This window comes from Lissotriton helveticus, chromosome 12 (assembly GCF_964261635.1).
Source record: "Lissotriton helveticus chromosome 12, aLisHel1.1, whole genome shotgun sequence".
NCBI classification, from domain to species: domain Eukaryota; kingdom Metazoa; phylum Chordata; class Amphibia; order Caudata; family Salamandridae; genus Lissotriton; species Lissotriton helveticus.
The window spans coordinates 156,460,965-156,485,238 of NC_136073.1; the positions used below are offsets into that span (position 1 = coordinate 156,460,965).

The window sequence follows — 24,274 nt, forward strand, 5'->3', positions numbered from 1 at the left end:
CGATGAAGGAGTCTGGCTTTTAATTAACTATTACAATAATGAATTTGGTGGGACTATGAAGTTAGTGGTAGCTGAATTAAATAGCGAGATAAGTAAACTTAATCTGCTCTCCAAAAAAGGCCCACTTACCACCATCTGGGTGGGCGACTTCAATATGCACCTTTGTAAGCATAATGAGGTTAGGGTGGGCAGGCTGGAAGACCCTCAGGGCAACCCATTTTGCCACTTCGCTCATAACGAATACGGAGGTAGTCTTAATAGACTTCTATACATTAGGAATATGGAAATAGTCAACAATATGAAGGCGGGCCACATAGGGAAAACATTTAGGCGGATCAACTATGAGTCTACCATCTATTTTATCCTAGCTTCTATTCCATCTAATGAAAAGATATCCCACGTAGATAACTTATTCACAAGTTATAGCAACCACGTCATTCTAACTATACATTTAAGCATCCCCTGTAGGGAAGTGAAACAGCCACAGAAAGTAGCAAACATTTCCCTATCTAGGAAAAATAGGTACCAACTAAGGTGGGCCCAAGTTGAGAAGCAGAAGCTGATTCCTGCAATTATAGTAAATATACTGGATGATATTTTTTACTGTTTGGCTGAAGAGACCTGCCCATGACTACTACTATCTCAGTTCAGAGACCTTATAGTGAAAGTAAAAGTGGGGTGACCGGCAAATAGTTCATCTGCTAAGTGCTGGTTTGATTCCCCCTGCTCCAAAGCAAGAAAAGCACTCATAAATGCACTGAAAATCCACCCCAGAAATTCTGCTCTAACAAGATTGCTACGCAGAGACTATAATTCCGCTAGAAGGAAAAGGGAGAAGGATATGAGGGAGGATGCCTGGGGTGGTATCCAGCAAGCGGCTAGGTCAGGCAGCAGTAGAGATTTCTCGAAAGTAATACACGTGCCTTATTTTAAAGATCCAAAAGACCCGTCCTTGGATTTACATGTTGGCAAAGAATGATGGGTGGGACACTTCAAACCAATTGTTGGATCAAAACCAATGAGGCACTTGGCTAGAAGCTGAAATTGCACATGATTGCTCAGTGATTGGTCCGTTTCCAGAAGAGATAATTGATTTAGCTTGTGGTTCCTCAAAATGTCAGTTCTATGGATTGTACAAATAGCCACCATCTTGGGTTCCTATAATTCAACAACAACCATCCAGGAGCTCTACTAAACAGCACCGTCTTGGGTTTCTGTAAACAGACTCTATTTCCAGGTTCGTAAAACAGTCACCCTTCTAAGACTCTTTTTAAATGTAGATTCCTTATAGAACCCACTCAGGAAGTTATTTCTGTCACTGAAAGGGTATCGAGAATTAACAGAGGCATAATTCTGGCCCCTAAGGTGGCCCCCCTAAACTCACTTGTGTGATTGGAAATCTCTCCTTCAGAGCATGGGATGCAGTCAAAGCAGCAGACTCCTTGGCCTTCTCGAGTGGATTTCCTGAATCCAACTGTGCACATTTCATTACAGGAAGACTGGGGAATCTGGGAGAACAGAAATACAGCATTTTAAATGACATATTGATGTACAGTTATATTTGAACTGGGTTTATACAGTTTCTTCTGCTGAGAAATTGATGATAGTTCATGTTGCATCTTTGGTTTTTCCATAGAAATACACTTGTGTAAATCTCTTTTCCACAGCAAGAATAATGTGTGTCACATTCAGGCTTTATCAGATCAGCACTTGTCAAGGACTGTTGTCTAGAGCCTTTGGCCCAACATACACCCACAATCAAGCGCTCATGGGAGTCAATGCATCTCATTTTATTGCTGTGTACATGTGCCTCCAGAATAGTGAGTAACTGATGTGTCACATTAAGGTGTGTGATTACCCAGACAAAATGTTAGTAAAGGTGGAGTCTTTCAGGGGCTTATTGACATGCTTCATTTTACAGCACTTTTGGGAGTAGTACAATGGTACAACTCACATACTATGAAAAGCTATTCACAAACTTCCATTTGGTGGTCTAAGTTTGTGCATGTCCTATCCGTTCTATGTGGAGATTTCTGCCACAACTGAAGAGATCTCCCGAAAGGTATGCCTTAATTTTTGAAGTAAATATAGAAGAAACAGGGAGGAGGAGAGGTTTAGGGAAATACAAATTCCCATCCACAAAATAGCATGCTCATTGTTATTAACAAATTGATCTTCTATAGTTACTACAGCCAAAAGGTCCCAAAACAGTTGTAAATGTATCTTAGCTCAGACCTGGAGTTTAGTTCAGCACCACACTAAAGGTGGACTCTCTCAGGGGCTTATTGTTAAATTCGATTTTGTAGCACTTTTAGTAGTGGTACAATAGTACAAATCAAACACTATGAAATGCTATCCACAAACCTCAATGAAGAGGTCTAAGCTTCTGCCTGTCCTAACTTTTCTATGTGGCGATCTCTGCTACGATTGAAGAAATCTCTACACATGTATGCCTTCATTTTTGTAGTGACATGGAGGAGGAAGGCTTTAAGGCGGGACAAATACCTACTCTCAAAATAGCAAGCCTTTTGCTACTCACAAACTCTATTTCTATAGTTACTACAGTCAAATGGACCCAAAACTATTTTAAATGTACTTTAGATTTGACCTGGAGTTTAGTTCAGCACCACATCTGACCAATTACTTATAGTGAAACATCTTCCCATAGCAAATAATGAAGGTAGAGATTTGGAGCCTATAGGAAATAATGTTACATGAATATACATTTGAATTAAGGTTAAAACATTATATAGAAAATACTAAATAATTATTATTTAATTATTAAATATTTTATTAAGGATTTTTATTTTGAAACTAAATTAAACAATTTTTTCAAAATTATCACATTAATTTAAATTTAATGAACATTTTTTAAATTCTTTTAATATTTAATGTCAAAATTAAGTTAATAGTGCTGTAGCATTGTGTTATTAATATTTGTTTTATTTAATATACTTTTTCAGTGAGTTTTTATTGAGGTTTTTAAAGAACAAAACAGACTAAAATCATTCAACAATATAAACTTGTATGGCACATCAAAAAGAAGCTAAACATGAGGAAAGAATAGTTACATCCCTGATATATAATAAAGCAACGGCTGGAAACTGACAGCATAAGGTTTTACATCAATAGATTTGGAAAATATATTGTGCAGTAAATGAAGCACAATCCATCAATATTAACAGGAGAAACCCAAGTGCCCTTGAAAATCAGGAAAGTGATGCAAGATGCCAAGGAGTCTGAGTGATGCCCTAATGCTATATAAAGAGAACAAAATTAAAAGGGACAGTGAGAGAGTAAGAGAGTAAGAGGGACAGGTAAGGGCGGTATGGAACAGAAAGACGATAGTAGTGCTGTGTCACCAGGGTGGGTAGGAGAAGGGGAGTGAGAAGCAGAAGAAGCAGCAGTAGGTTGAGTTTCTTGTAAGAAATTATATCTAAAGTGTTCCAAAGTTTATGAGACATGGTGGATTGGCCTGGGAACATATATTAAGAGATGTGGGTGCTGTGTAAATATGTTACCCAAGTCCACCAGGTGAGGAAAGGGGCAGGATTGGATGAATGCCAGTCTAGTAGAATGACGTTTATAGCAACTGTTGATAGTTAGTCAAGGAGTCAAAACTCAATTTCTTAGAGGTTCAAACAGGGTGAAGCTGCATGAGGTCCCAAGATTATAGCAGGGAAATGGAGGTTTAAACTTATATTAGAATCACATATATAAAATGAATATACATTAATATTTAACATAAACATATGTTTGCTATTTTTTTTAAATATTTAACATACTTTAAAAAATGTCACTGTACATTACCGTGGGGAGTTCTCCAGCCAGTTGCCGAATGCAACAGCTCACAAGTGAAAAGGTACTGGTATTAACTTTTTTTGTTGTGCTCCAGTGAGGTGCACATGGGGAAAGTTTGTTTCCCAACTTCAGCACAAAATGCTATCTGGTTAAGATCCTAAACCTTTTGGAGGCTATGAAGAACATTTGTTATCAATGTAATTGTAAGCAATGATTTATTCACATACGGACATGACACATTTGCAAAATGCTCTTTCACTGTAATGATCTTAATATTACAAACAGGGAATGTTATTAATCGGGGGTCCAGCACTTACCTGTGCTGGGGGGACGAGGGGAGTCCTCTTCCGCTGCCGCCACCGCCAGGAGTCACTTCACTCTTGAGACAGCGCCGCCGCCCCGGGACTGCAACTCCCGGCTGCCTCAGCAGCGGCGCTGCTTTGACACGCACCGCAAGCGCCAGGAGGCGCCTACAAACAGCTCTCTGCTTGGCGGAGCAGGGGGGGTCCAGCACTTACCTGTGCTGGGGGGACGAGGGGAGTCCTCTTCCGCTGCCGCCACCGCCAGGAGTCACTTCACTCTTGAGACAGCGCCGCCGCCCCGGGACTGCAACTCCCGGCTGCCTCAGCAGCGGCGCTGCTTTGACACGCACCGCAAGCGTCAGGAGGCGCCTACAAACAGCGCTCTGCTTCGCTTCGCGGGACGCCGAGCGAAGCCCGGGCAAAGGGCGGGCCCTCTGTGGCCCTCAGAGGCCAGAGGAGGACGGGCCGGGCTACCCCACTTGGTGTCATCAAAGGAGGAGGTACAGAGACGTTTCATCCTTTTAATCATTATCTTTTTGAACTGTTTGAACTTGTTTCTTTTGTTTCCGGGGTTCTGCTTCCAAACTAATATGTCCATTTGGGAAGAGCTGAATGCCCTGTGTGGCACAAATTATGTCCCGGATGCACCTACCCCCCCCATAGCGGGCAGAGACACTGATCAGATAATCTGTACGCCCCTGGATGTACCTTCATCCCCCGAAATAATCCTCTCTCAAGTAAATACCGATCAAATGTGCTGTAGCCCTTTTTTATCCCCCCCCAACCCAACCTCACTAGCGTCGGATAAGGCTGGGACTCGAACAAATGATTCTGCATCCCCCCTCCAATCGACCCTACTAGCCCAAATCGAGCGATTGCTAAACGCTGCTTTATCACCGCTGGTTGCAAAAATCAATGAGTTGGGGGACAGGTTGATCAGGATTGAAAAAATTGTAACAAGGACCGATCCTCCAAATGAAAACACTATTACATCCATATGCCCTACTGTCACTAACATCCATGAAAAGCCGATGAACAATGCTCCCAGGAAAGTTCAAACTTCTGACTCCCCCATTTCAACACGCATTCCAAGTGGCCGCAATGCTACTTTTAATTCCGGACATGCCCCTCACAGAGTTCCTAGGATTTCTCGAGAAAGAAGGCATCGAATTGATCTACCCCCCGAAGCCGCCCCATATGTCACCGTTCTCTCTGGGGTCCCTGCACTCAGTTCAGGCAAACGTGAATTACAACAGGACCTGCTGAATAAAGCCATCTTCTGGCTCAAAAACAATAGACCGTTACCACCTGCCCTAGATGGCGGGATCCTGAGCGTCAGGAGGGTGGGGTGGCTAGGTTTGCTGCCCAAGGATATTCCGGGGGACTTGATACTAATTAAATTTAAACACAGGAACATTGCCACTTATTTGCGATCTACCCAGCCCACAGTTGGAGACGGTCCCATCTGTATCTGGGACCTGTATGATTTTTACCCTGGCCCCCGAGCACCGAATCATAATACCCGGTGAAAAAGGGGACTCTGTGTATCTTGGGTTATTACTTTGAATTGTCGATTTGTTAAATTATTTTAGTTTGTTTTAAATAGTTAGTTTTCTTTTAATCTTCTAATGAACTGCTGAGTTATTTTCGCATGTATGTATTTCATTCTGTTGCTTTTATGGTTTTAAATTTAAAAACCGAATAAAGCGTATTTGATTCTGATTCTTATTAATCAGCAATTAACAGTAATTGCAATCAACTGTAGTCCAAAGTAGATTTAACTCTTTATGGAGATAGGAATTCTCTAACACTCTCCTTGATCTCCTGCCATCAAAGAGATATTAGAATTGTCAGACAGTGTGACAAGATATATTTTGTCAGCTTCTATTTGCAAGGAGGAGAGTATCTTCCTATCCCTTTTAATTATAAATGCTTTCTGGGAGATAAAGACTCCCCCCAATGGCACATTTACATACCTCCCAGACTATTGAAGAATCTGCTGAGGTATTATTTTCTGGAAATAATTTTTAAATCTCCTTGTTCACCTGGTTCATACACTACGTCTCTAAGAGTATGGCCTTCTCCATAATACATCTTGGCCAAATCACTGTCAAGGGGACTGACCAGCTAAACACTATGACTGAATGGTCCGACAGGCCACTAACATGGTGCATCTATGATAGCCATGGGAAGTGATGCTAAACATAGATGAATGAATGAATGAATGAATAGACACTTGTAAAGGGCATGGCTACCAAAGGCCTCCCAGCGCTAGAGACAAAGCAATCAAAGCTCCAGAGACCAGCTGAGTCTTCAGCTGTTTGCGGAAAGAGAGATTATTGGCCTCGAGGCAGATGTTATCTAGGAGCTGCTGCCAGCATTTGGCCGTGATGAGGGAAAAAAGACGTCCCCCACTTCGGGCTCGGTATAGTCAAGGAACTATTGCTAGATGTTTTTTCTCAGATCGCAAAGATCTTTTAGGGAGGTAAGGGGAGATAATGGATTGAAGAATCAGAGGAGCCTTAGCTGAGAGTGCCCTATGGGCAATACACTAAGCCTTGAACTGGATTCTCTCGGCCACCGGAAGCCAATGCAGGGATATAATTAGCTGATTCCTGCTTGTGAACCTGCATCAGAAGTCGCGCCGCACAGTTTTGAACGGTTTGTCATTTTTTAATGGTTGCGGCTGGAGACCCTAGGTAAAGCACATTGGCATAATCAAGCCCCGAGAAGATCAAGGGTTGCACCAAAATCCTAGATCAATCCTACAGGAGGAGTGGAGGTATTTCGCATAACAAATGAAAGATTTTATCTCTGCATGTTCTTTCCTCCAAACGTAAAATTATCCCAGATGAGTGCACAGATCTCTAAATACTCTCTGCGCCAAAATAGCTCCCTGTATTAAACCTACATGACCCCACCTTCAGGGGGAGAAAGACCCAATGTCCCTAACGACCCTTCATTACATATAATACTTTTCTTGTAGGTCTTTCCTTACAAAAATAGCAACTCCCCTCTGTCTCGTGCTAGCTGGAACAAAAGAATACATCCCATGCCCACAGGTGTCTCACTTTCACCTTCTCTTCTCCTGACACCCCGTGAGTCTCATATATCAGAACAATATTTGGTTTCAATTGTTTCAACCAAGCAAACACGGCTGCCCTTTTGGGCTTGTGATTAAAACCATTATCATTAAAGCTAACCAGAATTAAATTTACAGCCAAATTCATATCTGAACCAAAGACATTTCCCTGCCTCCTGATATATGCCCTCGTGCATCCTCTAATCTTTTTTTAATTTTTTTTTATTATATTGCCTGTAAGTTAAACATACATAAATCTGGGGACAAAGGAAGAATCGTAGATTGTTTTACAACACCGTACTCTAAAATCTGTGATAAGTATATGAAGAACAACATTACAGTTGAAATGCCGCAATAGACCCCAGAGTTTGCCTTAAACACAACTATACAATGAATAAACATAAGAACATCTGCAGTTCACAATTGGAAGGACACTGAGCAGTTGGGATAAAAAAGGTTTTTTGTGCTGTGTAATGCGTCGCGTGATACCCAGTAGGAAGTGCATACTGTGCACTAAGATAGTGGTGCCTGTGGCCTCAGTAAGTGTGGTAGCTACTGTCATCCAGTACGCTGATAGTTGCGGGCAGTTACACACCATGTGAATAATGGTGGCATCTGGGGTGCGACAGCATGGTCAAGTGTCGGAGGAAGTCAGGTATATTTTTGCCAATCTGTGAGGTGAGGTTTGTGTGATGAAGATAATTGAATTGTCTGTACTTAAGTCTGGCATTTGTAGAGACGATCTTTGAGGCCCCATTGTCTGTAAGTCAGTGTCGTCAAGAGTGCTGCATCCCAGTATTCTCTGAGTGCTGTTAAAGGGGGCGCAGTGTCCTGCCTCAAAGAATTGTATAACATGGTGATGGCTCTCCTGCTCGTACCATGTGTAAGTAAAGTCTGAAATAAACCAGGGGCAGATGTACGACAGTTTTTTGGGGTCACAAACGGGAAATAGGCCCGTTTGTGACTGCAAAAAACGGTGGTGGTATGTGCAAAAGCTATTTTGAGAGTCGGTGACTTGCAAAAGAATGTGTGCGAGTTGCTATTAGGAAAGGATGTGCCAAGGGTGCCACTTACTAATAGAGAGTCAAAATGGTATGTGCCATTGTTTTGTAACCGCATTTGCAGTCGCTAAAGACTCACAGCTTACCACCTACGTCAAGTAGGTGGCAACCACTCGCAAACGGGAAGGGGTCCACACGGGACGACTTCGTAAATATTTGTTAAGAGCAGGCAGTGGTCTCATTGACCACTGTGTACTCTTAAAAAATGAAACACAAATGTTTCATTTTTCTTTTTTAAATGCACTTGAAAAAACCCTGCTTTATTTAAAAAGCACTACGCAAAGAAATGATGAATGGAATGCTGAATGAATCATACATTCAGCCCCAGTCAAGAGATCTGGGTTAAATCCATTGTTCTTTTGATCACCATACCACCCCAGTTTAGATCCAGCCATATGCAAATCAGTCTTGACCCTGTGCTTCATGGGAACAGTCCAGACCAAACTGCCAAGCCAGGACCTCCCTGGACCGGAATCAAGCATCCTGGAACTGGTTTCTGGGTATTACCCTTCATCAGCCAGGCTAGCTTGAATGCAGTGGCACAGTGCTCTCCATACCACTGGAGTCAAGCTATCCTGGCTGATGAGGGCTGAAACGGTCTTAGGATGCTTGTTTCCAGTCCAGGGAGGACCTGGCCTGGCTGTTCGGGATGGACTGTTCCCTCTGGGCGCAGGGTCAAGACTGATTTGCATATGGCTCGGTCCAAACTGGAATGGCATGGTGAGCAAAAAAATTATCGATTTAGGCCCAGATCTCTGTACTGGGGTGAATGTATGACATTGTTCTGTATTCTGTCCATCAATTGTTCTTTCTATTCTAAAAGTGTCACCCTGAATGGTACAGGTATGCCCAGACGTGGGTCTCATGCTCTCCATGCCACTGGAGTCAAGCTATCTTGGCTGAAGGCTGAAAGCCCAAAACCGGTCCTAGGATGCTTGTTTCGAGTCCAGGTAGGACCTGGTTCGGGCTGGAGTGTTCCCACTGGGCGCCGGGTCAAGACTGATTTGAATATGGCTGGGTCCAAACAGGAATGGCATGGTGAGTAAAAAAATGTTGGATTTAGGCCCAGATCTCTAAACTGAGGTGAATGTATGACATTGTTCTGCATTCTGTCCATCAATTGTTCTTTTTGCATTATTTAAAAAACAGTCACAGGCAACATGCCTGGGAGCGCAAACCATTCCCAATGAGTTGCAACCCCATTAAGATCACAAACAGTGTCTGAGACCCTGTTGTACATTACAATTTCGGAGTCGCAAAACATCGCAATTTGCGACTCGCAAAATGGAAGGGTAGTACATCTGGCCCTACATACCTTAGGTACATCATGTGTCTTGCCCCACATCCCGTGTAGCTGATGAGTAGGGGAGGCATGCATCAGAAAGGAACCTGGAGATATCCCATAGTCCTCTCTAAGGGTTTCGAAAGTGCACAGATATGAGTCAACAAATAGGTCCCTCATGTAGTAATAAATACTCTGGTCCATTCTGTCACCTCTGGACAAGGGGCAGCGATGTACTGCCAGGAAGAACCCAAAGTGGTAGTTTGGGTGAATACAGTGGTAGGGGTTGTGCCCTGTGTAAGTAGCAAGTCCAGCAACCATGGGGCATGGACGTAAACACATTATCCACCTTCTTTGGCATCTTGCTAACCAATCCCTGCAGCCACACCAGCACCGAATGCTGTCATTATCCTGTGGCCCAGCTCCCTAATTCTATAATGCTGTGGCTGGCTAACTAACGCATTGTCAACTGTAGCTGTGCGGCTGCATAGTATTGGTAATAATTGGGAGCTCTCTTACCCAATCAAACTTTGGGGCATAAAGTTTGTGGAGGGAGACTCGTATTCTATGTTTGTCCCAAATAAGAGATATAAGTAGTGACTTGAGGTCATGGAACAATTTTCAGGGCAGCAAAAAGGGGAAAGCGTAAAAAAAAAATAGAACAGTCTGGGCAACGGTCGCATTTTTTATATTGGTATATGTCCCATAAGGAAGAGCCGCAGATCTGTCCAAAATGCCATGGAGGATCAAAAGCTGGTTATTATCCTCCCCAAGTTACCGTCTCCTAGATACTGTGTTGAGTGGTAAACTTGGACCCCCCGGAATTTAAAGGTGTCACAAGACTGGGGAAGAGGTACCTCAGCAGGTTTCTCTTTTGCTCTGAATCCAGAGGTGTCATGGGGAATAGTAGGGATTTACCCCAATTCACCACTAGCCAAGAGGTTCGTCCAACACGATCTAGCAACTCCATTATGTGAAGCAAAACGACGACGCCTACCTAGCCCGCGCTGTCGCTGTGGATTGACAGCACGGTCTAGGTAGGCGTCGTCATCCTAAATGTGGACAGGACATCTACAAAGAGGTGGCTAGACACTTGGGGGATCTGTTGAAGCACCAGCTTCTAATTTAGCGGGTCTCGACACGACGATACCCGGCACACACTATTTATTTATTAATAGGGTAGGAACACCCTTTAGTGTAGATAGTTCCAATTGGTCCTGATGAAATGCTCAGTAATACTTTGTACGCAGTAGCATGAAACATGTCGACCACCACCACACAGAGTAGGTCTCTGCTTCCACGGACCCTTAAGCCTGTGAGGCAACCACTCTCTCTGTTTTTACTGTGGTGGGTTACCACTTTATTAAAAATTCCTTGTGGACTACGCGACCTCTTTTAAACCACATACACACATCTACTCCTCTCACTGTTGATCTCTAGGGCCCTCACACCTACAGCACCATACGGCAGGAACAGAAGATCCCCGCCAAAGAGCCCCTTTATGGCTGCCCGTCGGGTATTGCACCACCGACCAGACGAGGGGCAAGGCCATATGATGAAGCATGACACCTAGCTTGCTGGGTGTGTGAGGCCTCTAGTTTTGAATAGGAGGATCCCCCTCCTATGGGCCTTCACTCACTCACATTGCCACTAAGGACCTCCCTTAACTCAGCATCTAGGCTCATACCAGGGCCAAAAATAAACAATCACATTACCCCTGATGAGAAATCACTTAACTGGCTTCCATAGGAGGCAAGGATTCATTCAAAAATTGTCTACGTGACCTATAAAGCCCTACATTTCAACAATCCAAGATACCTTGCACAAAAACTAGAGCTGTCAGGTGGTGTCAAAGCATCTAGAGGCACTAGTTCCCTACTGCTGAATCCACCCAAATTTTGCAAAAAGGAAGCATATGACGAGCCTTACGAGTCATGATTTCAAGAATCTAGAACTCACTTCCCCCTGAAATCAGACTATACCCCTCAAACGCTTCATTCAAGAAAGAAAGAAAACGTTTACGGATGGATACATTTATGGCATAGAATGCAGCATCTCTACTCCTGAGCAGGATTTACCCCCTAGCTTGCTCCCATACCTATTTCTTGCAGATTGGACACATATTCAGTTTTACGGGTTGTCTAACTGGAACCTGTGCATTTCTCTCTGGAGACTCGCCTTCTTCATTGTAAAGCGATCTGTTAACCTGCAAGGGTCATGTTTGCACTATATAAAACTTTGTAAATAAATAAATCATGAAGGACTTGATGTACAAACAGTGATTTCTGAGAATATTCACCAAACCACTGTAATGACGAGATGAAATCAAACTGGGGATTTCACCCAAACACGGTATCACTAACACAAAGTGCAATATTATCTCATCAAGTGATCCAACAAATTCACATTGATGGAATATAGGCCATAACATAGGACTCTACATTGAAAATTGATATGTCCCAAGATAGCTTTAGTCATGAAGTGTTTTTAACCTTTCTTTTTACAATTCCTTAATTGCCTATTGCCTGATTAACTCACACTATGTTCTAAACAGGGAATCACTTCATACTGCAGTAAACATGTATTCAAAGGAGCATTGTTATAAAAAAGGTATTTATATTTGAATGTCTAATCTCCTAGGTTTTTCAATGTCACAAGAATTCATTGCCTTGCCATGCAGTAGTCTACTTTTGTTACCTTTTAACTAAATTAGGTACACCTATGTACATCGTCTTTCCATTTATGAAGTAGTTTAATTTGTACTATTTTTCTTTTCCTTCTTAATTACTTAACTCTTGTCTTCAGCTGTCAAAACAGAGTACATGACAAAGAGATATTCTACATATATTTGTGCAAAACAGGGTTCATTTCTAATAGATACATCTTCTGGACCCCAACAATTTTGTACATGCATACATTATTGAAATTTTTAAATGGTGACAATGGCACTTTTTTCAAACACATCCTTTTTGATGAAGGCACTTTTAAAGTAATCAATATGAGCTGAAACATACATTGATTCAAACAATGGACTCATCTGTATTTTGAAAAATGATGTATAATGCTTGGAACGAATTTTTGTTTTCATCATGTGATTTTCCGATTATATTTGACTAGCAGCCCGTCCCGACGTTGTCCGGGTATGAAATAGAATGAGTGTAATGCGTGTATTTGGCAAGGGCAATTTATTTTAAAATCTAGCGGTAGACAAAAATTTTTGATTCATTAGAATAGGGACGGAGAAGGGCCAGCTGCAGCCCTGGTTGATGTTAGCAGGCGCGTGTAATTGGTGTAGTGATTTGCCGCCTGAGCCCGGCTACAGCCCTGGTTGATGTTAGCAGGTGCGTGTAATGCCGTTGAATGAGAGAGTTATCAGCCGCGGGTAAATCCGTTTAATGAGAGAGATCAGTGACAGCGAGTAGGAGAGGCTGCATTAATTGTCCCCGCAGACACGCTCATTTGCGTGTTCCCCCGCTTGAGGCCCAGATGCAGGCCTGTTTCATGTTAGCAGGCGTGTGTTCCCCCACTTGAGGCCCAGCTGCAGCCCTGGTTGATGTTATCTGGCACGTGTAATTAGTGTTCTGATCCGCTGCCTGAGCCCGGCTAGAGCCCTGGTTGATGGTAGCAGGCGCGTCTAATTTCATTGAATGAGAGAGTTCAGTAACAGCGCGCAGGAAAGGCTGCAGTAATGTTACTTACCAGGCCTCCAGCTGAACGCGTTTGTCATGCCCCCAGCACACGGCCACAGCAGACGATCTTCTGATTAATGTACGACCCACATGGCATGAAGGGCGGAACGTAGCACCAGCCCCCAGCGTTTCTCACGCCCCCAGCGTGCCCCTTGATGCGGTGCAATTGCGTTCACATGGCATGAAGGCCGGACACACGCCCCCAGCGTGTCACGCCCCCAGCGTGCCCCTTGATGCTGCGCAGCAACGTAATTGGTGCTTGTATGTATGACTCATATGTCATGAAGGGCGGACAAACGCCCCCAGCGTTTGCCACACCCCCAGCACACACCCACAGCCCACAATGTGATGGCCATACCACATGCCCCCAGCGTTATTCACACGCCCAGCCCTCGCCCACAGCACAACGCAGACACGCCCACAAGGGACTACTTTGCTGGCACGGTTCTTTTACCTTTTAAATGTATATGGTGTCCTACGGTACAATTGTATGTCTTGCACGGTATGATTGTGTTGAACACCACTGTTTCTTGAAAAGTTAATAAAAACAATTGTAATTTTTTTTTTATATGGGGGCCGTCTGCATAGCCTATGTCCTTCTGCTGCAACTGCCCTTTCCAACGCTGTATTGGGTGTTGTGATTGGTGCTGTGGTTACTGAGATTATCCGCCTCAAAGGTTTGGGCTCTCTCTTTATAATATTAGTATGGATAAGTCTAGAAGCAAGTGGATTTTCAGTGCATCATTGTCACTTACTCTCAAGGTTAACTTAGAATCCTGTTTCCACAATCTGGATTTTTCTGGATGCTTTTCATTATTTTCCAAATAAATCATCATCTCATTAGAGTATATTGTTTGCATTCTTTATCAGATCATATAGCCTCTGACTGGCTGGCAATGATATATTTTATTCACCCGAACTTGATTTTGAATTGTACTAATTGCCTATGATGTACAACATTAAGTTAGATCCAGTGACTGATTGTTTTTGTAATTGAGTCGCTTAATTACATGTTATTGGAAAGTTAATAATTTCAACATTGCACTAGACATGGTTCTAGATAGCAAACGATGGCTTTACACGTTTTAAACAAAGTAACATTTTATGCATCTCAAACCTCCAGCAGGGATAGCTCAATCTGTTCACCTGGTCATACCCACCCAGCTGGATTAGGCTGTTGTTCAAGGTCAGTACTGACTCTGATGTATTTCCTGGTTGATAAATTCCCACCACTATTTTCTCTTCCACGCCTTCTGCAGTTATTTTCCAGTTCAATATTTCGTAGGCTGGTGGCGGGTTCCCACCGGCATCAAAAAACACATCCTCACCGGCCGTGCTCCGGAAGCGAACCTTTCTGACATAATGAAGCAACTGTGAAGAAAAAAGATTACCACAATTTGAGGAAAAGTGTAGCAAAGAATGCCTGAAAACTATAAAAGCCCTTCTGTCTGCCCACCGATTTGGAAATTAAAGTTTTCATTTTGAGCACGATATCTATCAACAAATATCTTCTTGTACTTCTAAACAGGTCTAGCAACGTGTAAGAACAGAAGGCTGAATACACCCTAGCTTTTCTTTTCAAGTATATTTTTATGGCATCAAGTTTAACTCTCATATGTTTATACACCAGGTGATATCACTTGGGATCACCAGCCGTGCCATTGTCACATCATGTAAAGCCTTTGAAGGTTAATGGGCGTGTGCTTTCATGTCTGCTATATATATGTTTTACGTCACTGTAGGCTACTTCACTAGAGTTTAATAAGCACTTCTTGGAAATTTTGTTTTACTCAGAGCTAATGTAATGCTTGGAACCAAGCTTGTAAAAAAGCCCCTCGTTGGGTTTATTTTATCAGATTGTTTGTGAGATATTCCATGTTTTGTTTTCTAAACGTGCGTGCTCATTGTAGACTTTGCATCAATTCTGTTGAACTCTACTGCTCCTTTAGGTGGGAGACAATTAAATGGTGTTGCTGAGGAACGATGTAGTTCTCACTCTTTAAGTCTGGCTTGAGAGCACAGCCGTTGCAAGGCATTATTTGATCAACCTAAAAACAGAAACACGGGCAGTGGAGCTTTGGCACTGGCCACATGTTAGTAGCCCGGATGTATGTTTTGATTTAATAGACATTGTGTGCTTTCCCAAAAAATGTGCTAGTGTTCTACACAGCTGGGATCATTCTGTGTTTATCCAGCTGCCTGACCTTGAACTTTCAAGGGCACACCTGACTTTGTAATGCTTAGATAACTAAATAATTTATGGTATTTACTTTTCTCTGGAAGAAGCACAGATTGGATGACTTTAAAGTTTGGTTTCAAAGCACTAGCCTAGGGATGCACTAACCTTCATGACGTTTTAGATCTGGCATGATAGTGCAACTGTTACCTGACCTTTTGTGATTAACAACAAAGAGCTTCCATAGCTTCCCTGATTCATATAACAGCTGTCTCCCAGACAAACTTACAGTTCCCAAGACCAAATCCTAGTCCTGAGGAGAACCCCAGAATGATATTGGCTCATGCTAATGGGTTAAGCGATTTTGGATGTGCCACGAGGGAACGTTCTTGATTTGATTTTCCCTTTTTAGACAACACCCTTCCCAATTCAACATACCCTTAGCTTTGTACACAGGCAGTAGTTTAGGCTGCAGCTTCAGTCCACGAATAATTAAATTTCTGCCTAGTGATAGTTCAAGCAAGGACTGGTTGCTCTGTTCACATAGTATGTTAAATGTAAATGTGTCTCAATGTGTTTCACTGTGTTGTTTCACTATTTAATCTATGTATGATGCTTGGAAGATTACACCATATGATTTTGTTTATGTGTCAAAACAAAAAGTGTTGTCCTACATATGACATGAAAAGAATGTTAGGACATGCTGTTTCTAAAAAATAACTAAAGAAAAGTGAAATAAATCACACGTACTTTGGAAGTGCCATCCAAGGTTTCGTTTCAATATTCATTTACCACAAATGGGTTATCTGGACACTATGTTTGTTTAGCACTAATTAAATTGGGCACCTTGCACCAGTCCAGACAACTCTTATGGTGATTTAAGAGGTCTCAGACAACCTTAGAAAGCTATCGAAGTGGTACCTGTTGAGAGCAGCCTTCAGGCTTAGTCTTGAAGGAGTGTGAAGCAGCTTGTTTTACCAGAATGCAATCTTATAGTATGGATGAAATGAAAAGAGAGCCACACAGTAGTTATAAAAATATGTATTTATTATATAACACTATCTAGTATGTTAAGGTATCTTCTACATGGAGATAGACACAAAGCTCACAATACTTCAACAAAGAAATTACAGTAAATAGCACTAATACACAGTGGGCCGTGGGGGGGGGGACCAAACCATATACTAACATAGTGGTATAAGAACCATGACTCGAGTCAGGGCAATGTTGAGAGGACGTAGAATTGCTGGGACCCCAAGGAACCACCCAAGGTGAGCAGATAGGGACCCCACAGAGTGCGTGTACTGTGTGCGAACACGACTGTGTGCTCCGTACAAGTCTATGTGCAAGTTGCAGTTAGAATTTTAGAGATTAAGGAGCCTTCCCAGTAGACTTTGAAGAAACCCTGTGGAAGACAGAAGGTTGTAGAGTCACCCCAACTGTGGATACTGAAGTACCCAAGTTACATATCCCAGGGGAGCCGGGTGCATAGGTGTGAAGTCTTGTCGGAAACCTCAATCGAACCCAATAGAGGAATTCAACTAATTGCCTCTGCTGGAAGGGCAAAAAGTGTACATTGGAATCCATACATGGATTCTTGTCAAAGAGTACCTGAAAGCAGAGGGGACAGAGTCTGTGTCACTTGAGAGTGACCAGGGGCTTGGTAGACGAATGCCTCCCGACCCCCATGACGGGTGCTTCAGGATAGTTGACAGTGATCTTGACTCTGCAGCAGCGGGGACCAGGTCATGCTGAAGATGGCCAGGAGTCAGATACAAGCTGTCCCACAAAGGAGGTACAGTGCTGAGGGGTTGGTGTCCGGCGTGAGCATCAACAAATCTTGGCAAAAGCAACCCTTGCAGGAAGTCAAGAAATTGTACAGTTCGGACCAGCAAGGTCCTGGAGATTCACCACACACAGGGGCATCAGGGCAGACCTGAAGCAATCAGGGGAGCCCAAGGAAACCAAATATGACCCTCAATTGGACCCCCAGGTCGGAGGCAGAGGAGTCGCAAGAGGACCTCGAGCAGCTTCACAAAACAACAGGCCACGGAGCACTCAGTGTGAGGTGGTTGAAGATCTTTGCAGGAGAAGTTGCCAGAGGTTGGGGCTACTTGGAGCACATTGCACTTGTCAAAGAATTGTCAACAAGCACATGCACTTGCAAAAGTACACGGTGCACAGGGGTTTGGGTAATGCAGGCCCCACAAGGGATACTTGCCTCAAGCTCAGTGAGAGGGCAGCTAGGGCCTTGAGGGATATAGTAACCCACCTCCCTGGTGGTGGAACCCTTTGGAGTCCGTAGGAGCTCGGGATCCGGAGACCAGTCAGCAGTAATGCGTGCCTGCGAATGCAGGGGAGTGACTCTTTCACTCCAAGGGAGATTATCTTCAGGTGTTTTGGATTTGAGAGGGAGACAAAGTCAGGCCCAAACAAAGTCCAGTGAAGTCCAGAGTCCCCTGACGGTTGAAGTGCAGTGGTTTCAGTTCTAAATCTTTTCCACGATGAATCTACTGGTCCTACAGTCAGGTAAGCCCTTAAGTACCCACAAGAGAGTGTTGGAAAGATTCAGGGCACCCTCCCATGGGAGGGTCTCGACAGCGGTGAGGTTACTCCCATGTCCTTTGTCCTGTTTCACGCCAGAGAAGGAACCAACGGCTCTATCCACAGGGATACTAAATGTGTCCCTCATGCAGACTTCAAGGTGCTGGCAAGCACAGCCATCAAGCCCTTATACACTAAGTCCTGTTTGGGAGGCAGTCACACTTTCCTGTAACAGAATGCCTATTGTCCTGCCTTCCCCTGCTCAAGCTTGTCTCAGTAACAGGAGGGCAGAAATGTGTCTCTGGTCGGCAGCAACCATTTTGTGCTTTCTGGGACTAGAAGGCTGGCACTGGGAACACCAGGACCCCACGAAGGGTGCTTCTGATGGGTGGAATCATACCTCCCACACTGGTTACTGGTGTGGGGGTATGATTCCAACATGTTTGGCACCAAACACTATAGGGTTTGTTGCAGCCATTTTCGAGATGATCATCACACGGTCGCATCATGCCATTCTATATTAGTATATGGCTGCTTCACTGACAACCCAGGAGAATGGACTCCAAAGGCTGCAGGGGTGTCCTGCTCATGCAGGGGCACCCTCTCACTTAGAACCAAGCACCCTGCCCTCAGGATTGTAAAGGCCTTCTAGTGGGGTGGATTATAGGTTTTAACAGCTTTGACCCTTAGATATAGTAAACCTGTATCTTAAGTAAGTGGTGCATGCACCAACTTACACAGGATGCAATGGCAGGCCTGTAAATCCATTTTGCATGGTCTCTCATGGGTGGCATAATACATGCTGCAGCCCATGGGAGACCTTTGGGGTACCTATGCCCTGGGTACATGGGTACCATATACTAGGGACTTACAAGGGTATCCCTGTATCCAATCTGGAATGTACCTAAATACATAAAATAACAGTTTAGGGAGAAAGCAGAGAGACGGGGGTCCTGATTAGCAGGATCCCAGTGAGACTAGTCAAAAACAGCATCACATCAAGCAAACGGTGGGGGTAACTATAAGAAGCAGATCCTACTTTCCTATACCTGCCATGTTTAGATGGCAGCCTTTTTTCTGTTTTCTGCTTGTATTTTTTCAATTTACCATATATATGTATATTCTTGACTTTATTTGTGTTTTATTGCAGTTGTGTCTGATAATGAATGCAAGAATGATCCATAGGATTGATGAGATGAAGCATGAATGCAAATATGACTGTGAGTGTAGGTATAATGACTTGTTGATTGCCTAAACCAATCAATGACACACAGGCACTTCCATTAAAACATCTGATCTATCTTTTGGCATTGCCAATGTTTGTTTTGAGTAAAGTTTACTGTCATTTGTAGTTTAGATTTTATTATTTTTTGCAGATATTAAGGTTTGTGTTTGTGTTGCCATTTACTGAGATTGACTCTGGAAGTAACTTTGGTTTGCTTTATTTCCTACAATCTTGGCACATCTTTACAACATATTTATATATCTATCTATCTATATATATATATATATATATATATATATATATATATATATATATATATATATATATATATATATCTATATATATATAACGCTCAGAATCTTCTCCGTTTTTGAAAAAGAAAGAGCAGCACTCCGGGGAGTTACTTAAACAGCGTGCAGTTTATTTAGCACAACAAACGTTTCGGCAAAAAGCCTTCGTCGGTGTTTGACATTATTTGTAGTGCAGTAAAGTTGACTAAACTCTATGACCATTGTTACCTGCTGTAGTAAATTGCCTCCATGCTCGTCGTGTTATTTCATCATCCAGATACAAATTTTCTTGAAAGTGTATCCTCACATTTGTGGATAGTTGATGGTTTTGACTATACTAGGTTCTTACATTGATTATTTTTCACTTGTAATTACATCTTTCCAATCCAGGTGACTGACCACTTCTCATAGCATTATAAACACTCAGGGGCATATTTACAAGCCCCTTGCGCCAATTTTGCATCACGTTTAACATTGGAAAAGTGACGCAAAAGTGGCGCATGGGGCTTGTAAATCTGCCCCTCAATGCCTTACATTCTCGAGCTCTTGTGCCTCGCTTTTCTCTTCAAGGAGCATCTCAGCAGAGCTTAGCGGAACCTGAGAAGTACCACTGCCTTTAAAAAAATGGGAGTAAAAAATGGGTCGGTTAAAGTGTTAAGGATGCAAATAAGGCTAAGGATATCTTTGCCATTTACAAACATAAGCATTCTGACCACTATGTCTGTAGGGGAATGTTCTGTGTCTTATGGTGAGTCTAAAAGTTCTGGTTATCCAAAGATACCTTGTTTTATGTTACTTGACCAAGACTCTGGGAATAGTTCTTGTCAACTGCAATCCATTTGTAAATGTGTTTCCAAAAGCTGAGACTCTTACAGTGCTAGCCAACATACAAAGCCTCCTCTTTGGAACATGAAAAACAGACTGGTGGATAATCTTCCGGTAGCATAGCTTGGAGGCCATTTTCTAATCTTGCTTTCTCTGCTAAGCTTGCTATGATTTCTTAGATCGATTACTATGTTTGCTTCACATAATTGCAAAAGATGGGATCCGCAAAGGTATTGTCCTTAAGTAGGTGTAACTTCATCCTGCATATTCAGGGTCTCAACTGGAGGGAGTCACACATTCTCATAGACAAATAATTGTTAAAATAGCCGATTGTGAGACCTAGAACATCTGGGAGAGTCAGACCTTCTGTCATACTTGCACTATTTTGAACTTAATCGAGGGACAGCATTTTAAAATGCAGCATTATTTACTTGTTTCATGCTTGTTTTGATTGCTAAACATGGTAGTAACTTGTTGAACTGATTAGTTTTAAAGTGTGTATCTAGGTAGTCCTGCTTAAAAGTAGCATATGTACCTAAAATGCATGCAAATCCTCACCTGCCAGGGCTTACAGTCAGACCTGTCTGCACAGCTTCCGTTCTGAAAGGGTCCCTCCCCATTAATGCAGGTGCGCATATTATGCAGGGCATGAGCGATGGCATAGGCGGCTTTATAAGAAGTTGCTGAATTGCTGATTTCACCCTCATCAAGAAGTGACATAAATACCTTGTATCATTCTCGGTATTGGGACAGTTGTTGCTATCTGGAAAGGTTTGACTTGCCTCATCTCTTGACCTCCAGCAACTGAAGATATTCTCCCAGAAATTCCTTAGGATGTTGTTGGCAGCGGGGGGCGTGGCTTGCGCGCCGCTTCAGTATGGCGGGTCGCGCTTGAGCTCCGAGGCGAGTTTGGCCCGTTGAGCTAATTTCTCCGTTTCCAGCTGCCCCTATCGGCGGAAAAGACACCCTTCGGCACCGGAACATGCGGAGAGCTGTCTGACGGTGTTTTCATGTGGTTCTGGTCACCGGCTGCATGACTTCTGCTTCTTGCTTCAGAGGCGCTCATTTACCTCACGGGCGGCCGCCATTTTCCCACTATTGACGCTGATTTATCTTCTCCTCAGAAGCGCCGCCTGGGATACAATATTGCAGTTTGTAGTGGCTGTTCATTTCGTCTTGTCTACGATGCCTGCAATTGGTAACGTTTATAGTTTTTTTTCTGGTATATCTTTGCTGCTTGGCTGGTAATTAAGCTGTCCACGCGCTGTTTCTCTCAGTGCAGCTCTCTCATGTAGGTGTAAATCTTTTTCCTACGAGCTTATTACTGTGCTCCCCTGCGTTCTTGTAGCTGTATTATTTTTTGCTACCTGTCTGCCTTGCATATAAGTCCGCCGCTGTTCCTATCTTAGCGCCCATTGAGCTAAGTGTGCTATATATTTTTTGGTATAGTCTGCGCAGTTTTTCCTCTCCTTTTTTCCTCAAGTGGTTGTATATTTTTCCTGGAGGCTGCTCCTTCATGGCTGCAAATATGGGTCGTTCTTCGACCAACAAAGACTCAAAGGATGTTGGCACGTCGTTGAAAAGGCTTAAGTCAGTGTCTCCTACGCCTGACCCTCCTCAGTCAGACGCCACTTCAACGCTGGACACAATATTAGCGCGCCTCAATGAAGTACATGATATTGCGCAGTCCACGAAAACAAACACGGATTTATTACAAGTGGAGGTGGCTGCTATCAGGAATGACTTTAAAGCCCTCTCTCTTCGTGTATCTGCTACGGATTCACGAATCAGTTGTGCAGAGGATGGTATGCAAAAGCAATCCAGATCCCTCAACCACTTGGAGCGCTCCATGGCGGCATTGCGCAGAGACCTAACTGAGCAGGAGGACCGTAATCGTAGATCTAACCTACGCATTTTTGGTCTGCCGGAAGATTCAGAGAAATCATCTTCATCTATGATAGAGTTCTTATCTCATTGGATTCCGGACACCTTACAAATCTCTTTCCACAGAGACTTTGAGATAGAAAGAGCACACCGTGTTCCAACGTTTCGGTCTAAGACAGCTACCCAGCCAAGAGCAATCATTTTTAAACCATTGCGGCATCAGCATACTGAACTGATTCTCTCTCATATGCGGAAAGCTAAACAAGTCATCTGGGACGGTCATCGGATCTCAATTTCTCAGGACTTTGCCAGAGATACGGTTATAAGGAGAAAAGGCTTCCTGAATCTTCGAAAACGTCATTCTGAGATGGGTATTACCTTCTCGTTTTCTGGTCCATCGAAATTCTGCATTACTTATAAAGGACGTTCTAGAATTTTCGAGGAGCCGGCTGATCTAAATTCCTTCCTGGACAACCAGCTGGAGATAGAGATGGAGATTCAAAAAGCGACTTCACAGACTCCTGGTGCCTCGGGCACTTGAACTGTCTCCTTCTTTTTTCTGGATATATTTTTCTGTATGACTGGTTCTCTCTTCTCTCCTGTTGAGCTTATAGGCCGACCTTACCTTCCATGGATGTTCATGATATTTTTCTGTTCTTCTTGTGTTCCAACTCATTTCTGTTCTATTCTTCTTTCTGGCATCCACACTTGTTCGTTCCTTTTATAGCTCTCTTTCTCATGGTACCTCTTAGTATCTCTTTAATGTTTTCTTCTTCTACTATTTTACTCCGCTTCATCAACTTGTCGTTCTTTATTCTTACTCTTTTAATCAATTTATTCTGTTTATTTCACTTGTCTTCAACTATTCTTATCTCTCATCTCTGTCATCCTTTCTTTCGACTTACTTTTCTATTTTCTTGCTGCTTATCTCTTAATAGTTACATTGCTTTTTCTGGTATGGGACATTCTCTATCCTTCTTTTTTCTTTTTTCTCCTCCTATTCTGATATTTTCCTACCCTCTTCTCTCACATATATAATGTTATTTTATACAGTTGTAGTGTATTCATTGAAGATGTAGTTATTTTTTTCGGATATACATATTGTTTGTCTTGCATTAATCTTCTGTTCATGATTTTCCTCATGCTTTTCTTTTTCTTATCAGTTTTTCTACTAGTATTTAGGAATATAGCTATGTTTCTCGCCATTGACTGCTATTTAAATGTGCTTATACAATATCTTAGTTAGAGTATGTTTATTTACACTATTAAGCTGCTTTGCGGTACTGCTTTTGATTGTTACCAGTTTCTTTTTTCCTGCTATCCGGCTATTATAGTTTTTGGGGCTATTGTTATCAACTATTTTTTCACCTCGTACGGGTCCCTTACTTGCCTTTCCACGTTCTCCCTAGTATGATGTTGGTCTTTTTTAGGCCTCCCCTCCTGCTTCTCCTCTCCCTCCTCTCTTTTCTCCTTTCTTCTCTTCTTTCTTTCTCTCTTTCTTGGATTCCCCACATGGACGCTCCCGCAATGTTTCTTTTGTTTGCTGACTGGCTCCTTGTATTCGTGGCGTTCGTCCTTTTTCTGTCATTCATGTCGTCTTTTTTCTATTTTTATGTTTCCCTATGCCAGGTTTAAATGTATTATCCCTTAATGTTAAGGGTTTGAATCATCCGGTGAAGAGGTCGAAAATCTTAGATTACTGTAAGTCTCTGTCTTCTGATTTGGTTCTTTTTCAAGAGACCAAGGTCACTAACAAAGAGGCGTTGTTTTTAAAGAAGGAATGGGTTTCGGATGTTTGCTGTTCTGATGCCTTTGGTAAACGAAATGGAGTCATTACACTGGTTTCAAAGAATTCTGGTTTATCGATACTTTCTTCCGACCATGATTCGGAGGGTCGCTGGCTGTTGTCTAAATTGTCGGATGGACAGCATGATCTGTATGTGATGAATATCTATGCTCCTAACGTTGATGATCCATCCTTCTGGAAATCGGTTACCAAAAAATTTAATGACACCCCGCACTCTGGTAATCTTATTGTTGGTGGAGATTTCAACTTACCAATGGATCCTCTTTTAGACAAGAATTCTGCTTTTCAGTTTCGTCCTCCTAAATC

The 24,274-nt window shown here is 42.8% G+C and overlaps 1 protein-coding gene across 1 annotated transcript in view; it reads right to left on the bottom strand.

Moving 5' to 3' along the window:
- The window catches only part of LOC144797984 (extracellular calcium-sensing receptor-like), a 69,361-nt gene that overhangs the window by 31,799 nt on the left and 13,288 nt on the right, over positions 1-24,274 (bottom strand). The window contains exons 3-4 of the mRNA XM_078668784.1: positions 14,364-14,588; positions 1,381-1,508 (exon numbers count right to left, since the gene is read on the bottom strand). Coding sequence (XP_078524910.1) covers positions 1,381-1,508; positions 14,364-14,588 — 353 coding nt within the window. The remainder of the gene's footprint in view (positions 1-1,380; positions 1,509-14,363; positions 14,589-24,274) is intronic.